The sequence below is a fragment of the Oxyura jamaicensis genome, chromosome 2 (genome assembly GCF_011077185.1).
Source record: "Oxyura jamaicensis isolate SHBP4307 breed ruddy duck chromosome 2, BPBGC_Ojam_1.0, whole genome shotgun sequence".
NCBI lineage: Eukaryota > Metazoa > Chordata > Aves > Anseriformes > Anatidae > Oxyura > Oxyura jamaicensis.
This window is the reverse complement of record NC_048894.1, coordinates 28,435,995-28,455,529: the sequence shown is the minus strand read 5'-3', so window position 1 is coordinate 28,455,529 and position 19,535 is coordinate 28,435,995. Positions and strand designations below refer to the sequence as shown.

Sequence of the window (19,535 nt, the reverse complement as noted above, 5' to 3'; positions counted from 1 at the left end):
CTTCAACCCATCGGTCCAGCCTACCCAGATCCTCCTGCAGAGCCTTCCTACCCTAGAGCAGATCAACACACGCACCTAATTTGGTGTCATCTGCAAACTTACTGAGGGTGCACTCGATCCCCTCATCCAGATCATCAATGAAGATATTGAAGAGAACTGGCCCCAGTACTGAGCCCTGGGGGACTCCACTAGTGACTGGCCTCCAACTGGATTTGACTCCATTCACCACAACTCTCTGGGCCCGGCTATCCAGCCGGTTTTTAACCCAACAAAGCAATAGAGCAGGTAGTGTTTGTTTGTGCATTACCTGTGATACTTACTAAGGCAATAAAAAGTTAAATTGTGCAAATGTGAACATGACAGGCTTAATCTAAACGATAAAAATCAGAATGAAGTTTGGCAACCTAAAAGTACTTATAATATAAAATTGCATTCTGAGTAAGAACTTCAAATCAGAATTGCTTTAATCATATTACAGGAATAAGACTGGTAAGAACATGTATTAAAAGCTATCAGTAGGTTATAAATATTCACTTTTCCTTCCAGTTCCTAAGAGTATTGCAAGGAAAGCCATATACAGTTTGGAGGACACACTGGAAGACATACTTGAAAAAATGGTACTGGAAATGTAGTTAATTTCTCAAGACAGTCGTACTCTGCACGAAACAGAGAGAATAGTAGAGTACATAAACGGCAAAGTGTCAAATTAGGTGAAGTTCAAGAATTAGATTTAGAATTCATCTCTCGTTGATTTACCATGTATTAAGCTGGCATTTGTATTAACCTTCTCTATCCCTTTTTCCAGGCTATTTCAAAAGATGTTCAGAGTTGGACAACTTCATCAACAAAGAGTCCTCCCTGGACAGTCCTTTTATTTGGCCTATGACTTCCTAGTAATTTATGAAAACTTGGCTCAGGTATAGTGAACAAAAAAGGCAGAATTTCAGGTCTTCCCCACTTTTGATACACCCCTTTTATTCTATCCTTTCTATAGCTACATCATACCTACCTCTTCTGCTGCTGCTTCTGAGAGAAGGCCTTCCTTCTGAGCACAGGTCACATGGAAATAAGCTCTGCACATCCCAGCATCACAGCTAATGCATACACCTGTTCTGGCAAAACGAGGATCTTCGCAAAAACTGCACTCCTTTATAAGGAAGGGTAGAAAATGACACAGAGTATTTCAGGTGCATTTTGCCTATTACTTGATAATTTACATCTTACATGCAAGAACTAGACATCTGGGTTTACTCCTGTGTGGTACAGAAACCAAGTATGCTCATAACATTTGGCAATACTTAAAGCTTCACCACTTCCCAACCCCCCACAATTGACTTCAACAAGCAATGGAAAAAAAGCTTAAACATCCTAAATAGCATATTGGATGAACTTTTATAATAAGTTCTATGCCTTCTGTTTCCCTTCAGAGCAACAACTAAATAGCATCTAAGCAATACATACATACTTAACTGTATAGGTGGAATATCATAAAACCACAATACTGCTCATCAAATGTTCAGTTGTTCAGTAAGTTCAGAGCGCACACACATACAAAAAAGAGCAGTCCTCTGGGTGACTTGAAAACCATAGATAATTACATGATGTCCTTTACTAAGATCTGATTGAGAAGCTAATTTGTGACAATGGAAGAAAAAATAATTGAGAAATGTAAATATCAGTAAGTAAGTTTGTGATTCACTGAAAATACTACATTAAGGCTTCAGCTACATTCATTCCTGGCACAGCTGTTTGCAACACAGCAAACTGACAGCCACTAACGTAACCTGGAAAAAATACAAACGTATTTTTCAGCCGGATCAGTTCCTCAGTCTGGTTTACCACGAATTCATACTGAACAGCTGTGCCAGCAAACTAGAGTGGTAATGGCATAAGCAGGAAAAAGCAAATAGGAACACAGGCTGCTAAAATGGTGCCGCTATCCAGTGCATAAAGTGACCTAAAATGACACAGCTGTGCATTTCTTAATCTCCCACATGATGAGTATGGAGCAATGCTGTGCATCACCTACAGAAATTATTTCCATGAAGAAAGTTAAACAACAATATAAAAAATGAAATTCAGTGACAGAAGAATCTCAAAATATTGCATACATTACCCTAAAAGGGCACCCTTTAGCTGTGCCACAGCACCAGGTAACAGACAAGAAACTAAGTGAATCACAGATTATTATTTGAAAATGGTACTCCAGGGAGGCATTTAGCTAAGTAAGCTGTAACTTACACTTGATACAGCAAACGGGAGTTGTTTACAACTCTGTGATAGTACTGAGTCCTCATCTGCACAGTTCACACATCTTACTCACAGTAAACCTTGCTCCTATACATCACTCGTGCTAAAAATAAAAAAAAAACTTTAAAAGCGTGATTCATTGCAACGATAGGCTGTAGGGTTTTGGTAGTTTGCTCATGCTTTTTTATACCAACATTTCTAAACAATGCTAAATACTCCAGCAGGTCTGCGTTGAACATGCTCCTAATATAGATAAGTTGCACATGGGCCATCCAAAGTGTTTTATTTTAATATATTTTTACCAAAAAGTTATACCAAAAGTACCAAAGTTATTACCAATTTTAATTTAGCATTCACTTTGACAAACTGAAAACCCAGGCAATTTCCTATGCATAAATTAAGCATTAGAGAAGCAGTAGTACAGCCATCTTTCCTCATGTTACCCAGATAGATATGGATTCTCTACTCTGTCCCCATAAATATAGGAATAGTTAGCAAATCAGTGTTGACCTCTGCCCTTTGCAATGGTTTTCTGTATGTTTTGTACATGATCACTTTTGACCTGGATTGAAATAATTTACATGTAAAAGACTGTTTTAATGGTAGAGCCACTTTTTCTGTTCAAGTTTAGAACCTCATACTGTTATGTTCTATTTTGGTTTTTAATACTGCTTTGCAGCAATCCTTTTGTATGCATTTTAGCTTATGATTACAAAGAACCAAAAGTAGTTCTTAAGTGAATTTACATTTGTGTCTTAATCCACCTCACTTTCCTTTTTCCAATTCAAATCCCATAAATCCTTTGCTCTTTCCAACCACATTCTGGCAATCTGCCACTAACTGACTTTTAAAGAAAGTAACTGCACCTGCATAAAAAAATGAAGGAAACAGAAAAATAGTGACAAACTACAGAGGATAGTGGTAACAAAAAAATAGAAAAAAAAAAAGAGGGAGGGAAGAGCAAAAGCATAACAAACACAACAAATTTCATCACATTTGCAGTCCCAAACCTCACTGTTTGGGGAAAAACAAACAAACAAAAACAAATAAATAAATAAATAAATAAATAAACAGAAATAAGATTGAGAAGCCGTATGTTATTCTATGTAAAAAAGCAAAATGAAATAAAGCTAATGGTTGGTAGTACATCTCTTCTAGACTTACCTTGGCACCATACTTTGAATAATTCATTTCTGTAAGTGTTACTGGCCGCAATTTGTCAATATCTCCAAATGCCACTCCTGGAACATACAGGGCACAAACAATATGGACCCACCTAAAAGAGCAGATAAAATTGGGTTACTGTTATCAACATTTTGTTCCCATATTACACTTGCCAATTTCAGGTTTCAAAGTGCCACGTGAATGTTACAGATGCCAGAAAAAGCGTACATAAACCAAAACATATTAGAAGCATGGAGGGTATACATATTGGGAAGTCAGCACACTGAACCACAGCAAGGATTTGCAGTGCAACTGGGATTGCTTTGCTTGTCTAGATCAAGGGCAAGGCGACCAACACCCTCTGTTCTAATGGTTCTTAAGCAGAGCTCCCCATCACTGTTTATGCAACATGAAACACACATTAAGGTGTTGATATTACTTATGAAACTAAGGCAGACTGATAGGGTGGGACGGTGAAAGAAACAAAATGACTACTTGGTTAACAGAAAAATCCCAGTAACAAACTACCTACAAGCCATTAACTCACTTCACTCTAAAGGAATTGGTTAGTAAATCTGACAAAAGGCGTAACACTGGCCAATTCATGGTGTTATATCTGGCAAGACTCTTTTCACCTGGATATTTGAAAATAGAAGTTTTTATACTATTGTTAAATCACTCGTGTTTGAGATGCAAAGTCATAAATTCACTGTAAAACATGAAAAATTAAAACAGTGAGAAAAATGTACATTAGAAATATTAATTTACATGCAGTAATTTTCACAGATTTTACTGGTGCTCTCAGCATCCACAGCAGAGTCACAGCACTTTAACTACAGGTAGAATCAAAAGAAGATCTGAAGATTAGTTACAGCTTTGTCTTTCAATAACATGGTCCAAATATGACAGCACGCTAGCTGCCAGAGAACAAGCTGGGATATTCAAGCGTTCTGCCAAACTTCTTCACGTACAAAGTAAAGCCCACAATTGTTTTCAATATGATATTAGTACTCCCAATAGGCCAGCAGAGCTTCCTAATTTAATACAAAGTTATGCAAAAGCTAAGACTCTTCTCATTACTGTATGAAAACTCATCTTCTGCCTGCATACAGACACATACATCTCCAGACAATACATCATACAGACAATATATCTCCACCATGTATTCCTCTCTGGTAGCAATGGAGCACCTGATACCATCCTTCAAGGTCATCCTCTGGTGACTAGCCATAGCCTGAGGTGCTGGTCAAGGGAAGTGATTGTCCCAATCTACTTGGAGCTGCTGCAGCCTCATTTCGACTACCGCATGTAGCTTTGGGCACCGCAGTGTTAAGAATGACATAAAATTTTAGAGGGTGTCTATTAGACAGTGGCCAAAGGAGGACAACAAAGATGGTGAAGGGTCTAGAGATGAAGACATAAGAGGAGATGCTGAGGTCACTTGGTTCGTTCAGCTAGAGAAGAGAAGACTGAGCGGAGGCCTCATGGTGGCCTACAGCTTCCTCATAAGGGGGAGAAAATAGGCAGGCACTGAGATCTGCTCTGGTGACCAAGAAAAGGATCCAAGGGAATGGCGTGACGCTGTCACAGGGGAGGGTCACGCTGGGTGTTTGGAAAAGGTTCTTGACTGAGAGGGTGGTCAGGCACTGGGACAGGCCCCCCAGGGAAGAGGTCACAGCACCAAGCCTGCCGGCATTCAAGAAGCATTTGGACAATGCTCTCAAACACACTGGATAATTTTGGGTGGTCCTGTCCAGAGTCAGAGGTCAGACTCAATGATCCTTGTCAGTCCCTTCCAACTTGGGATATTCTCTGATTCTATCTCTGCCCTCTCAGAACTGGTTACAATTTGGCCTAAACCCCTACTATAATTTTATGAAATACTTTTCTACCAAAAAGAGTTTGCGTGTATGAGTATATAGTTTATCAAGTACTATACATTTACTAGAAGAAATATCTCATCTCCACAAACATACAAAATACTCTTTTCCAAAAGGAATCAAGACACTATTTTTTAATCTTTCAAGCAAAATGCTACACACAGCGTAAGGCATGTAACTTTGAAATAAAGATACTGCTTAGCCATTAATAACTGCACTAGGGCTTTTCTATATCCTTTCATTGATTTAAGATACACTGCAGAGAACATATTTGTGTAAGCTGAAGTTACACTTCCTCACAGTTACTATTCTTAAAAAAAAATTAAAAATCCAAGGCTCTGGTTGGAGATTTGTCGTAGTATATTTAGAAGACTGCATTAAAATTTACCCTCCAAAGTTCAATATAAAGATACACATCTTCTACAAGCAGCTGCTTCTCAATTTAATTTGCACAGTTTTTTCATGCTCCACTGGTGTATTAAATGCTGCTGCACTCTGTAGGAGTTTATCTATGATAAACCCAACAGCTGGCTGCTTGCTTCATACTGACCTTCTCAAAATGTTTTAGTACATGTCACCGAAGTATTACAGTATTACAGATTTAAACTGCCATTTCAGTGTGATTGGCACACAAGTGCCTCATTTCTTTAGCCACTTTTATGTGAACTCGGACCTGAATCTTTATTAAAAAACATATAGAAGCCAGTCAAGTTCACAGCTGAAGCAATTCCAGCTGCTTTTAATACCAGTTCTAAATATTTTCCTGCTCATTTGTTTAGCTGCACATGTTTTAGAAGCTTGTAATTAAGACAAATTGGGTAATCAAAGAAGAATAATCTTCCCTGTTACTTTACCATCCATTTAGCTTGGAGCAATGATGACAGATGTTGATTAGGGAAGAAGAAAAACTCCATACCATAACAAGGACAGAATTCATATTCTTGGATAATATGAAATTTTATTTCTCAAAATGATAAATTCACGTTTATGCTCATGAAGCTGAGAGGTTAATGTGAAAAGAATTCTGCTGAGAAATTAAGCACCTCATTATTATAATGATTCACATAGAAACAGAGAAATAATTCCAACTTGATTGTGAAAAGAAACTGAATAGGCTTGGTCTCACTTTTGTGTAATTTCCATCATTGATGCACATAAAGAATTTATTTTAAAAGGTGGTAAGGGAATGGAGAGTTAAAGGATTCTGTTATTCAGCGGTCTATGGTAGTATTCCAATAAATGAACTGACCTACGTTGCAGTTCACTCAGTACTGTGGTAACATAACAACGGACATTGCCCACCCCCATCCTATCTTACTGTGTATTGCCCCATTCCCCTATTGAGTTCAAATTAATAAATTAACAGAATGAGAGCACGGGATTATTCACATGTTGGATAGTATTGTTTTTTTCTAGTACATAAACCTATACACCTGGGAGAGTAAACTTATTCATGACAGCCATATCACATCATCTAGCAGATAAAAACGCAATAACAGAGATAATAAATTGTCATGTTAATCTCCACAGTCAACAAAGCAGGCATATGCTTTTGCACAAATAATCCATATCGTACTTCCATATAAAACAGCAGTATGTTTTTGATTAATAAGAAATTTCAAGCAAGCAATTTATAAATTTATTTTTTTTGACTGTAGTTTCTATTATCATTATAAGGGAAATTACATGTATAGTGCTTAAACTGCTTTACAGAACACAGAAATAAAAAGACTGAAATACAGCTAGAAAATATGAAGCTGATCTCAATGTATATTCAATGGAGAAAGGTAGCTAACCTCCAAAGCCGATTCCTAGCACTTACATCTAATGGATAAGTTCAGTGGTATGAATACCCTCCTTATCTGTTTAGTACCATTGCAAACTTAAAATGTTTCTGATATTAGAAAAAAATACAAGCTAAGGCAGAAATGCAATGGGACATGCATTTTAATCCACAAAATCTCAACCAACTTATGATACTTTAATATTGTATTTACTTTCCTTAAAACCAGTATGTCAAAAAAAGATTTCCAAAAATATCATCTAGAGCTCTGCTGACCTTTTAATGATGGCAGGATCAGTCTGTTACAGTATTAGCAACAGTACTGGAACTGAAAACCGGAATGAAAAAAAAAAAAAAAAACACAGCTAACACAAAAGAACTGAAGAAAAAAAATGAACATGCTTTTGCACTCATTACAAGACAGTTACAGTCATCTAAATTATTTCGTCAATTAGAGAAAAACACTACAAGCCAGTGGATGAAAGAAAACTGTGGACATGGCTGTATTTTGTGGTTTGCTAGTACAAAATACGTTGTCCTCTAATATATAGCTCAGTGTAAATGGTTTCAACATTAAACTACATGAACTCATCTATCGTCATCAGTAAGATATGACTGCAGATTTTTATAATCCTACTTATCAAACAGATATGGTCAAACAGGATTAAGAAAGCTTTGCTTTCCTCTGAACTGCCTTATCAACTAATTAGATTGCCTTCCCTTGTTAACACAATCAATGAAAAGCTTATGACAGGCCCATTATCTGAAAATGTTGTGTATTACCATGCACCTGCAACTTATATAACTGCAAAATTTATATAAAATCCATATGTATAATATTTATATTGTTGTGTATTATATATGACTAACAGAAATATTATATTGTGTATATTATATAATTTTATATAAAATTAAAAAGCAGTAAAAATAGGGGGGGGGAAACAAAGCTGGTAAAGGGTCTAGAAAACACATCTTACGAGGAGCAGCTGAGAGGGCTGGGGTTGTTTCATTTGGAGAAGGCTCAGGGGAGACCTTATTCTACTTCACAATTACCTTAAAGGAGGCTGTAGCGAGGTGGGGATCTGGCTCTTCTACCAAGCACCAAATGAAATGCCCTCAAGCGGTATCACAGCAGGTTTAGGTTGGATATTAGGAGAAATTTCTTTACTGAAAGTGTTGTGCAGCATTGGAATAGGCTGCCCAGGAAACTGGTTGAGTCACCATCCCTGGAGGTCTTCAAGAAACGTGCAAATTTAGAACTTATCATAGAATCATAGAATATCCTGAGTTGGAAGGGACCTATAAGGATCATCAAGTCCAACTCCTGGCACCACACAGGTCTACCCAAAAGTTTAGACCATTTGACTAAGTGCACAGTCCAATCTCTTCTTAAATTCAGACAGGCTCGGTGCAGTGACTACTTCACTAGGGAGCCTGTTCCAGTGTGCAACCACCCTCTCGGTGAAGAACCTCCTCCTGATGTCTAATCTAAACTTCCCCTGCCTCAGCTTAACCCTGTTCCCACCAGTCCTATCACTGATGTTTATGGAGAATAGGTCACCCGCCTCTCCACTCCCCCTCACGAGGAAGCTGTAGACCACGATGAGGTCTCCCCTCAGCCTCCTCTTCTCCAGGCTGAACAGGCCCAGTGACCTCAGCTGCTCCTCATATGTTTTCCCCTCCAGGCCCTTCACCATCTTTGTTGCCCTCCTCTGGACACTCTCCAACAGTTCAATGTCCTTTTTGTACTGTGGTGCCCAGAACTGCACATAGTACTCGAGGTGAGGCCGCACCTGCACAGAGCAGAACAGGACGATCACTTCCCTCGACCGACTAGCAATGCCGTGCTTGATGCACCCCAGGATACGGTTGGCCTTCCTGGCTGCCAGGGCACACTGCTGTGTGCTCTGTCAAACACTTAATAGCATGGTTTACAGGTGGACTTTAGTACTAGGCTAATGATCGACTAGATAATCTTAGAGCGTTTTTCCAACTTGAATGATTCTATGATTCTGTCATTCTATGATAAAAATGTATGGAAAAAGAACTTAATTATGATAATTGTTTTTCTCAAAAAAAAAAAAAAGTAACATTGGCCATAAAGATAACATCACGAACCATTTTGCTCTCTCCTTTACTGTAGAAAATCAGTCGCCATTAATAACCATATCAATTTATTTTTTAAATACAACAGGACCGGAAGACATCACATAAGAAAGGTCTTCTAGCATATCCAGTAAGACATCTGTATACATTCAACAGTACATGGGTCACTTCACATTGGAGAACAGGTTTTATCATTCCCTGAATTAAACAGTGATTTTTTTTTTCTCACTTAGGTACATCTTTTGCTCATCAGTCCATAAACCTATATATAATATTATAATGGATATGAAGAATAGTAGGAGTGAAAAAAAAAAAGATTAGGTGATTGACTATCCAAAGAGCACCCAACTCAGACTGAGGCCAGAGGAAGAATATAAGCAGTTTAATTTATAACACTGTATCCCTACAGGAACAGATAAGGGCAAAACCCAAACTTTTAAGCATAAGTAGAATTTGAAACACCATTTCTTCAGCCTTACCTGCCCGCATCTGTCTCCTTGAAGATCCCATCTTGGTTTGGACATAGTTCACAGCTAGGTGTGACACCACATTTGCATGCATCACAGAACCAAGGTTCAGTGGAATTTTCTGAAGCTGAGCTCATGATGGAATCACTCTCTCCATCAACACCATAGCAACCTACATACACAGAAATGAAAGACACAATATAAAGAAAGAAAAATAAACAGGTACTTCTCAGTTATGATTTTCAGCAGAAAATATACACAAACACACTCAGCTGCATGATAATGAACATCCCAAAAAAGCTTCCAATATTTCTGCATGGATAACCTTTAGCACAAAATTTATATTCTAAGTAGACCCTATTTCTAAAGAATGGTTTATACTGCAACCAAAAAATGTAAAGGTCTGTTTTACTTTGTTCTTTTAGCAATGCTTGGTGACATTAAAAATTAAAAAAAATAAATCACACACACAAGACAAAGCAACCCACAAAGACTGAGAGAATCCTAGCATTTTTTTCAATTAAAGAAACTTATTTCAAGTTAAATGCAACAGCTAAGAAAAAGTGTGATAAAATACTGACCAAACATTCTGTTTTGTACAGATGATTCTTAGTATCTTTAAACATTTATTATCCTACAAGACCCTTCTCCAGTGTTGTAGTAGTGCTTACGTAGAGCTACCTGTCTTCCCATACAACCTGTAAAGTCTGCTTTGAGCTGGATCAGCAGTCTAATCCAAATTATAACATGGTTTCTTAAATACTAGCACCAAATGAGGAATCCATGGGTATCATGGGTCAGGATCTAGATTTGAGAGCATATCAAACTTTCTCTTGGATATTCTGATCTTTCTGCTTCTCGCTACCCTGAAATGAAGGTGCTGTTTATTTTTTTTTTCTCTCTACGAAGTCAATCACGCTAGTAGTACCCGTTCAACAAATAGCCAGCCCACTTTTCCACTTTGCATTCAGCATCCAGTTCAGCTAACAGAGAATATGCATATTAAAAATAAGAATTTGCATCCCCCAAGGGTTGTAAGAGTGAACTTAAAAGACCTTTTGGAACTTTAAAACTGAAGTATCATCTGATGAGCACAGATTAACAGTTTTGAGACACCACTTTGGTGATTGATTAAATGTATTTTACATTTTTAGCATTTTTAGTCAATTTTAAATTATGATTAAACTTATTCAGTTTCTCAATTCTTCTTTGGTATACCCAGTGCTTTTATGATATTAAGGCATCTCTATATGCTTAATCAACACAAATTTAGTATTTTAAAGTGATTTAGGAGCTTGTTACTTAAATTTTGAGAAAGAGTAAGAGTAGTATTCCTACTACTGTAAATGATAAAAAGGAAGATGTTAAAGCTTATTACCACAAAACCGTACTTCTGCACATGCCACACTTTGAACATTTACCTTTTCCTCAGTAAGAGAAAAATAAGATTTCATAGTCTAAGTTAAAACACAGAGACACTGCTGAAAGATTAAACTTAGCTATTTGTCAAGTACAGCAATCAAGTCAACATTTTTGCTTGCAGAGCAGTTAAATTATTGAATTTTGCAATTAAATAGCAACATCATTTGTTAGTTTGGTTCATTACCCGCTGACTATAATAAAATAGTAACAGTGCTCTAACTCCCCTTGTGACAGAAACAAAGATAATAGACTAAAACTACACTCAGAAAATAAGCAATAACATTCACTGTAGGTACCATTTCAGAAATATAGTCTTCCATTACAGCACAAGATTCATCAATAAGTATTAAATTAAGTCACCAGAATGTTTTTTTATTATTTTATTATAAAAGTATTCCAGAATCAAAGGACGAATAACACCCAGAAGTGCCAGACAAGATTCATTAGGTATATAAAATATTGTACAGCTCATACATAAACTAACTCAATTTTCTTTATAATGTCATACCAGCTCTAAGTGGTATCCCAGAAAGTCCTTTTTAAGACATAACAACACAATCTTGAATACATGCCAACAAAGCTACTTTTAAGCAATTACATTAATGTACGAACACATAGCACATTGATATCATACTGCTGATGAATAATTAAGCTTTTTATAATTCTGACAGACCATTCTTATCAAACTAATATTTTCCTAAATGTATTATTAAAATTACCTAACACTATAGGAGCAGTAATACTGTCATCAATCCATATGGCAAAATAAAATTGGTTTCTTCCGAACACAGATAATTCTTCAACAATCAAATGTAATTAGATTTGTTTTTCTCAACTAAGTGCTGTCAGGCTGCTAAAATTAGAATGGTGACTTTCCACAACTGTCTTACCTTCATTCTGAAATATTTGCCTAGTTACGCTTATCAGTCATTTATACCTGATATTTTTTCTCCTTCTTCCTAGAAAACTACATGTGTTTGCTGTAATTATTTGCATCCTTTTCACGTGTGTTGACAACAGACTTGGTTTCCATAAAAATAATTTTAATAAGTAATAAGTAAATAATTTTCTCATGTGGATAAAAAAAATTGTCAAGAGTTATAAGCCAAGATTTTTTTCCTAATTCATACAGAAATATGACAGCTTTAAAGACTTCAAGATCTCTAGCAGACACGAGGCATCTACTCCTTTTCCCTGTCATTTAGCAAAAGCTAAGCACCCTACTGCTACATGCAGCAAAAGGGATGGTCATTAGCTGGAAAAAATACACTACATTACCATTAATCACAGCTGATAAATACACCAAAACAATGTTGTGCACTACAGTTGGAGCCAAGTTAATTCAGCCCGTAAGTATGCCACTAACTGACAAATAAGGCTACAGAAGCCAATATACAAAACAGCGTTCTACAGATTGTATGATTCTGTACCAAAAACCTCAATTGCTGTGAAGGAGCATTAGGAACAGAAACGCTGCCTTCAGGAGTAGTTTTTTTCTACCCACATACATCAGGTCATTATCCTTAACCATTAGGAAAAGAACTTCACTGTGCAATTTTTCACAAAAAGTACTTTGTAATTATTTTGAGTAGTGGCATAGATCTGTTTGAGCGTGCTCCAAAATATTTCAGAACTTTACACAACAGATCTGCAGAGTTTAGTGTTAACTTGGGCTAGAAAATAATGTATATAGTTTAGTGAAACACATAGTATTTAAATGCAGGTTCACAGCTAAAATCTGTATTTGATCTAACAATACTTAAAAAAAAAATACTTGACCCCCCAGATTAATTAGAAACCACTTGTTAAGGTGTGTTGTCTGTTAAGGATATTAAAGTATTTTAACATAGAATTCTTCTCATGTTTGCTATGAAGGCAAACATGTTTGCTGCTTTTGGGTGGTTAAGTGGTAACAGAAACCAGAGAAGAGATCAAATTTCATCAATTTAATAACCATCTGGATAATGCAGACCTCTTGAGCAGCTGTATACATGAACTGTCTGTAAAGCTACAGTGTAAAAGCGAGACCATAAATCTTTCACATGGATTCAACACCCAAAATCAATATGCTTATGAAGATAATTAAATTTCTTAGACAAACTAGTAGTGAGAAAACTAGCATGCCAAAAAAATACAGTAAAGCAAGGAATTATTAGTAGCTTAATTTTTAAAGTTTTCATGATTCACACACAGTTAAATTTAAAAACAAAAAGTAATCGATGACTAAATATTTGTCCCAATTTAAAGGGTCACATAACACAATACTGATGCCATTTGATGTTAGAGCATGATAGGATGCCAAATACATACAGGAACAGCTGTAACTCTTTTAAAAAGAAAAAAAATATGCAAGAAAAAAAAAATACTTCGATTGAGTTATGAAGGTAAAAGCAATTTAAGCATGAAACCCTTTTGAAGAAATGTACTGATTGGGCTAAAATTTGAATTTCAGTCCAAGTAAGAGTACTTGGAGCAATCAATAACCTAAGATAATTATAGCATTCACCTGTTCTGTCCATTCATAATGTCCTAATCATTGGTGGTAGTTATTCTGGAATAAACACCTAAGCCTCCTCTATGAGTTGCTTCACTTCTCTACATAAACATTACTTCTTGAATACCTTTTCAAGATATGGCAATGTGCTTTCTGGTTATTAACTTGCATTCATAAAAAAAAAAAAAAAAAATCTGGCAAAGGTGAAGAACACTGCTAAGCAGTATCAAAATTCAGAACATTTTTCAAAATGAAATGCTGAATTTATTTTTTTCTCTTGCCATCATTAGTTGTAACACTAACTGCCAACAGAAAGTTTAAATGGATCAGATTAATATTACATCTTAAAAGAAGTTAATCAAATGTTACACATACTTACAGTAAGTACACTTCATGCTACACTTGAAAGTTAGAATTGTGGATAAACTTTATCAAATACATTCAGGCAAGCAGACATACTAAATATGACTCGACAATTAACACTGATGGAAAAGATGAATTTGCAGTTCTAAACCACACTTTCAGTAGCTTCACTTAATTTCAAGTAACATGACAGCCAGGGGGCTCACATTTCTCTTCTAAGCTCACATTTCTCTTCTAAACTGAAAGATTAAAAAGCATTTTGCACTGCAGTGCTATAACTCAACTTGTGTATTAAATCAGACAGTACAGAAGGAACTTGATAAACAAGTCTAAATGTATTTTATTCCAAACCTGTCTGAATAATTACAATACGAAGATCAAGAGTTCAGTGTTTAAAACATGGGTATTTCCACATTTTACAGAAGTAGTATTCTTTTATCTGTGCTAATTATCTCATTTTAGGATCCTTAAAACTTCGATGAATAGAAAGGTTCAACAGATTGTGTGCCTTCTTTTCCCATGTTTGAAAAAAATATTTTGTCCTAGTAACTAAGATTTAAAGAGCGTTATTTTTATGACTCTGAAATGCATAGTCATGCCAGTATGTTGCTTAATAAATCTTTCCAACCTTTTATTTACCAACTAAGCTGATCAGCAAGACAAAGTTGTTCTATCTGACCATCCTGTTTGGGAATTGTAGGGTTTGGAACAAAAAGCAATATAACAGCTTGCTACAAGCGTATCTCCCAAGCAACACTGGGCAGTAATCTTCCAGATTCTCTCTCAAGGCAGCACAGTTGTTTAGGTGGTGGTGCTGGTTGTAGTTGTTTAGGTTTCAACCTGAGGACAACCTGAAAGGACAACAAAGTAGATGCATGTCTTCTAACTAACATGTTGGGTTTCAGTTGTTAGACTTAATGCTGAATAGGTCCCAGGTGCAGTAAGTCAATCACCTGCCTCTTTGATTTGAAAATATGTCAAAGGAAAATTAAAAAAAAATAAAAAAAACTTCAATGAACATGCATGATGTCTTTCCTTAATGATCATAAAATTCTGAATTTTTGATCTTCAGACTACCTGAGAGCCCCTTCTCAATTACTGTTTGTGAATATTTATTCCTTATTGCTGTATCACAACTCCATGTCTGCCTTGAATGCCACTCACACTAAGTGTTAAAACTATAGGAGCAATGCCCATTAATTTAAACACATGAAAGTCAAGAAGTTAAAATTCTCCTAACATTTATTCTTCCATGAACTGGATCTCTGTATTATGATTACAGCTAAGTTGTCTATTGAATATCATTTTATACAGGAAAGTAACTTTATTCCCTGATTTTAAACCTACTGCACTCTGTCGTTAGCTTATTTTTATGCATTGTCATTAAAATGAAATTACAAACACTAAAATGCTAGCATTGCAATTGTACTGAAATTTATGCCACAGAAGGAAAAGGGATGAGACTCATTTCTTGTCTCATGTGCATCTATTCCTCTGTCTCTCCAAGAGTGTAATTTTTTGTCAGTCAAACACAACATCTGCATATGCTAACACCACCTACGTATCCTACATATATTTTGAATCAAGAAAGCATGAACTTAGGTATATTGTAGGTTTGCAAAAATAAACGCTGTATTTAAGATGTCACATTCAACCCTTAATTCTGCCAAGAATTTAGAATAAAAAGATATTAACCACTTCAGGCAAAAATCCAGAAGAATATTTTTATTTAGTAAATGGACAGTACTGGAGTACATGGTATCAGAGAACGAATGTTTACAACAGAAAGAAGCAGACCACAGTAAGCAGCAATATTAAAGTGTATGGAGACTACACTGTAACTTTTAGCAAGGGGAGTTTTATTCTCCACCATACACATCACAGTAAAGCAAAAAAATAAAAATAGAAAACAGTGGATGGAAAAGAAACAGCTGGAAAATGTAAAACTTCTCTTATTGAATTCATAGCAACTAACCCAAGAGCCATAACTGGCAAGTGTACTACCTACAGTTATGTCATATCCTGTGACATGCACCTGACATTTTCTTCAGACACGCTGCAATCAATGTGTCAGGAAAACTGACACCACAGTTGGGGGTGTCCTGCTATTACACAATCTTACCACAAAAGCATTTATCCAAAGTGACAGATTACTGCCTGAAGACTTTTTTATAAAAAGAAATGAGAGTTCTGTCTATGTGGAAGTAAACACACAACCAACTGTACAATTACAAATTCAAAAGAGTTTTTCTCTAGCAATCTAAGTTTTCTCTTTTTTTAGAAGGAAAAAAAAATAGATCAATATGTGAAATGAGAACAAATTTAATCGACGGATTTAATTTCCAGGCTGAACTTGAATTTTTTAGAAATAAAAGTATGCAAAGTATAAGAGTGGATATCGTTAGTATTACATATAAGCTGCTCATGTAGTTTTAGGGGTAGTTATATATTCTTGACTTTGGACCAGTTATTTGCTGTTTACATTTTATAGTGTTTTGGCCAGGTGTCTGCAGAGGAAAAATAGCTTTTGGACAAGTGATGCAGGCCAGGCATATGATACAAACATCACAAAGCAAAGAGTTGCACTGAAAAGAAATTGACTTTCTAGCAATCTCAAAATGTACCAGTAAGACAAGTAGAAGAGTTTCTTAAGCATCCATGATTCTAGGTCCAAATCAGAATCCCCCTGTACCTCTTAGCCATGTTATGTTCCACGTGAGCTCTAACAGAGTTGCTCCCAGATGAGTTATCACCCCTCATTCCTTTGGAAAACTTCATGCAGTCATTACTGAACAGGCATCAGGTACTTAAGGTGTTACTATCAAGAGCCAAAATATAATATAGCCTCACCTTTCTTTTAAGGCTGTTAAAATCCCACATGCTCATCTCAGAATCACTGTGGAAATGCTCCTTTAAAACCAGTGAAAACTTGACTATAGGAGGAGGAACATACTTTTTCCTCCACTTTTCAAATCACCTTTTTAAATTAGTTTAGCAACTGGCATATCCATAAGGCACACAGAAGTTGTAGCAAACAAGCTGGTATTTCAGAACAGTATTCACAGAAAAATAAAATTATGAAGTTCAAAAGTCTTACACTGAAACCCACAAAGCAAGCAAGTATTGTATGCTATCTACTTAAGGCTCTGCTTACCTCTCAGACCTCTTGCCTCCTTCTCTGTAGAAAAACCTCCTACATTTAAATCCAAATATACTCTAGATTTCAAAACAATTAGCAAACCAACACTTTAAATATTTTTTAACTTTAAATTTTCTGCTTTTCAAATTATGAGTGAAGATTACGAGAAAGTTCAAGGCTAGCTGTTCAGTAGTGTTGCCAATTCCCTTCTCTCATCCTCACTATCTCTCTTCCTTTTTGGTACAGCAAAGATATACGTGACTCCCTCTACCCCCCCAGTTTTTTTGTTCAAGATCTTTTATTCTCATTATCTTCTACCCCCAGTACGCAATCACGTTTATGTACTGAAATAGATAGGACAAAAATACATTTGATGTGATAGCCTAAAGCCCTGATACGCAATCTTTAGTTGGAATATTTGCAAAATGTAGTTCATTCTGTAGGTCTGTGTAGACCACAACCTGACCTGTACTTGCTTGAATTTGCTATCCTAAAGTAGGTGAAAGTTTCACCACTGAAAGGATCCATGGGGTACTATAAAAATTACCCACCAGGGTTCAAAGGCTTAATTTTTTTTTGAAGCCAGTCAATATTTTATTAAATGTAAAGCATAAGCTTTCCTCACACATTAAGAATGAAGGAATTGTATTACCTTCATGCACTGTTATTCCACAGTTGTCACACTGGATTATTTCATCAGCATCCTCACTGTTATCTCCAAGACAAACGCAACAAATCAAAATATGGTCCATTTTCTGGGAACTCCAATTCTGGGACTTCTCAAGGATCAATGAATCCTAATATTGAAAAATGAAGACAGATTATGACAGGAACTTCAATTTTAAATAAAACAAACAAAAGATGTGCTATGTGCTCAGTTTTGATTAAAAAAGAATTGAAGAATAAAAGTTTCTTACACTTCTTTGTTGTTGTCGTCAAAACATTCACACATTTCATCTGCAAAATTAAAAGCTAAGAGAAAGGATGGATACTATCTGATGTTGATATACCTAGAGTTCTGTTAGGATATAAAGGCCAGAGACAGGTCTTATTTTTTTGAATAGAACCATATATTTCACTTTAAACTATGTTCTATAAACAGGAGCACACACAGACCCCTATGAAGCTATTTTAAAAGGAAAAAAAAAAAAAAAAAAAAGAACCACCAGGACAAAAAGTGACTTTCCACATCCCAGTATTCAGAAAAGATGTTTCATTTTGTCAAAAATCAGCAGATACAAAAATAAACTTCTCATAGATGTGATAAAATTTGAAAACAAACAGCTAAGCCTGCCAAGTCTTCATTTATATAAAATATAAGTTACTGACTCAGCTGTTTTATTTTGTTATGTGCAGATGTATATGTCTCTAGTCAAATCCTTATGAATAACAACTTATTTTCTTCTGATTTTATACAGGATTTGCAGAGCAAGTCCATTGCTCTGGTTTGGCAACCTTCAGTGTGTACTACACCACTTAAAAAGACTGGGCATTGACAGGGAATTTCTCTGAGGAAACGGAACAGTATTTCACAAGTCAAACAAAGCTGTATGCAAGTTTTCATTCTTTCCATAAACATCACCTAGTTGTTTATTATTTTTAGTGTAAGGTACATAGACTGTCTCTTCTGCAGTTTTGTAACTTCTATACATTTTCTTCTTTTCTATACTAAAAGCAACATTGAGCTTCAACTGTCTTCACTGGTGATAGGAACGTATACAGGGAAGTGTGAAACTAGGCACAATGGTGAAAAAAAATCACTACCGGATAAAGAAAACCAGTTTCAGAGCAGAGGCTAACAGTTCAGGACTAAATGGCATCCACTTGAGATCTGAGAATATTCCCAAACCACTGTGGTAACTTATATAGGAAAAAAAAAAGCTGGAAAGTTCCTTATCAAACATCTTTCTTTCTCCTCTCTCCTCATTTATGACTGAAAATATAGCACCAATATGCTTGCATACCCTAAGCAGGTAAAAATTACCATGAATGTTAACTGAGGTAGACATTCTTCCTCAAGGATCTTAAATTTACACTGATCTACATAATTATTTTATGATAGTCTCTCAATCTGAGTAAGTCTCCAAACAAAATTTTCAATTAATCATTGATGATGTCTCTTTGGTCTCTGTACTTTGGGTTTATCTGGGCAAGTATTTGGGGAGGGTGAGAAGTATCTTCACTTGATAAAGCAAGATAAAGCAGTAAAATATCCTCATGAGCTAAAGCTGGTCTCAAATAGTTCACCTTAAATAAAAAAGGTGGCTTGTTATAATGTTTTTGATGTAGGAAAGCTCAAACACATACTTCTAGGGTTGAGAAAGGCTTTGGATCTCCCACTTATTTGCTCTAAAAAGAAGTAAGAAAAGATCACCTATTAAAAAAAAAAAAAATCACACTCATCTAGAGGTAAAAATGAAAGATTACACAACCATTCATAAGGTCACACCTGTTTACAGGAAGGCCA

General features: G+C 35.9%; 1 protein-coding gene across 9 annotated transcripts in view; it reads right to left on the bottom strand.

Annotated features, from left to right (window-relative positions):
- Positions 1-19,535, bottom strand: part of PHF14 (PHD finger protein 14) — a 167,221-nt gene that overhangs the window by 133,633 nt on the left and 14,053 nt on the right. For all 9 annotated transcript variants that reach the window (XM_035316873.1, XM_035316865.1, XM_035316867.1 and 6 more), the window contains exons 4-7: positions 17,721-17,865; positions 9,663-9,822; positions 3,415-3,526; positions 1,010-1,147 (exon numbers count right to left, since the gene is read on the bottom strand). In XM_035316873.1, the coding sequence (XP_035172764.1) occupies positions 1,010-1,147; positions 3,415-3,526; positions 9,663-9,822; positions 17,721-17,865 (555 nt within the window). The remainder of the gene's footprint in view (positions 1-1,009; positions 1,148-3,414; positions 3,527-9,662; positions 9,823-17,720; positions 17,866-19,535) is intronic.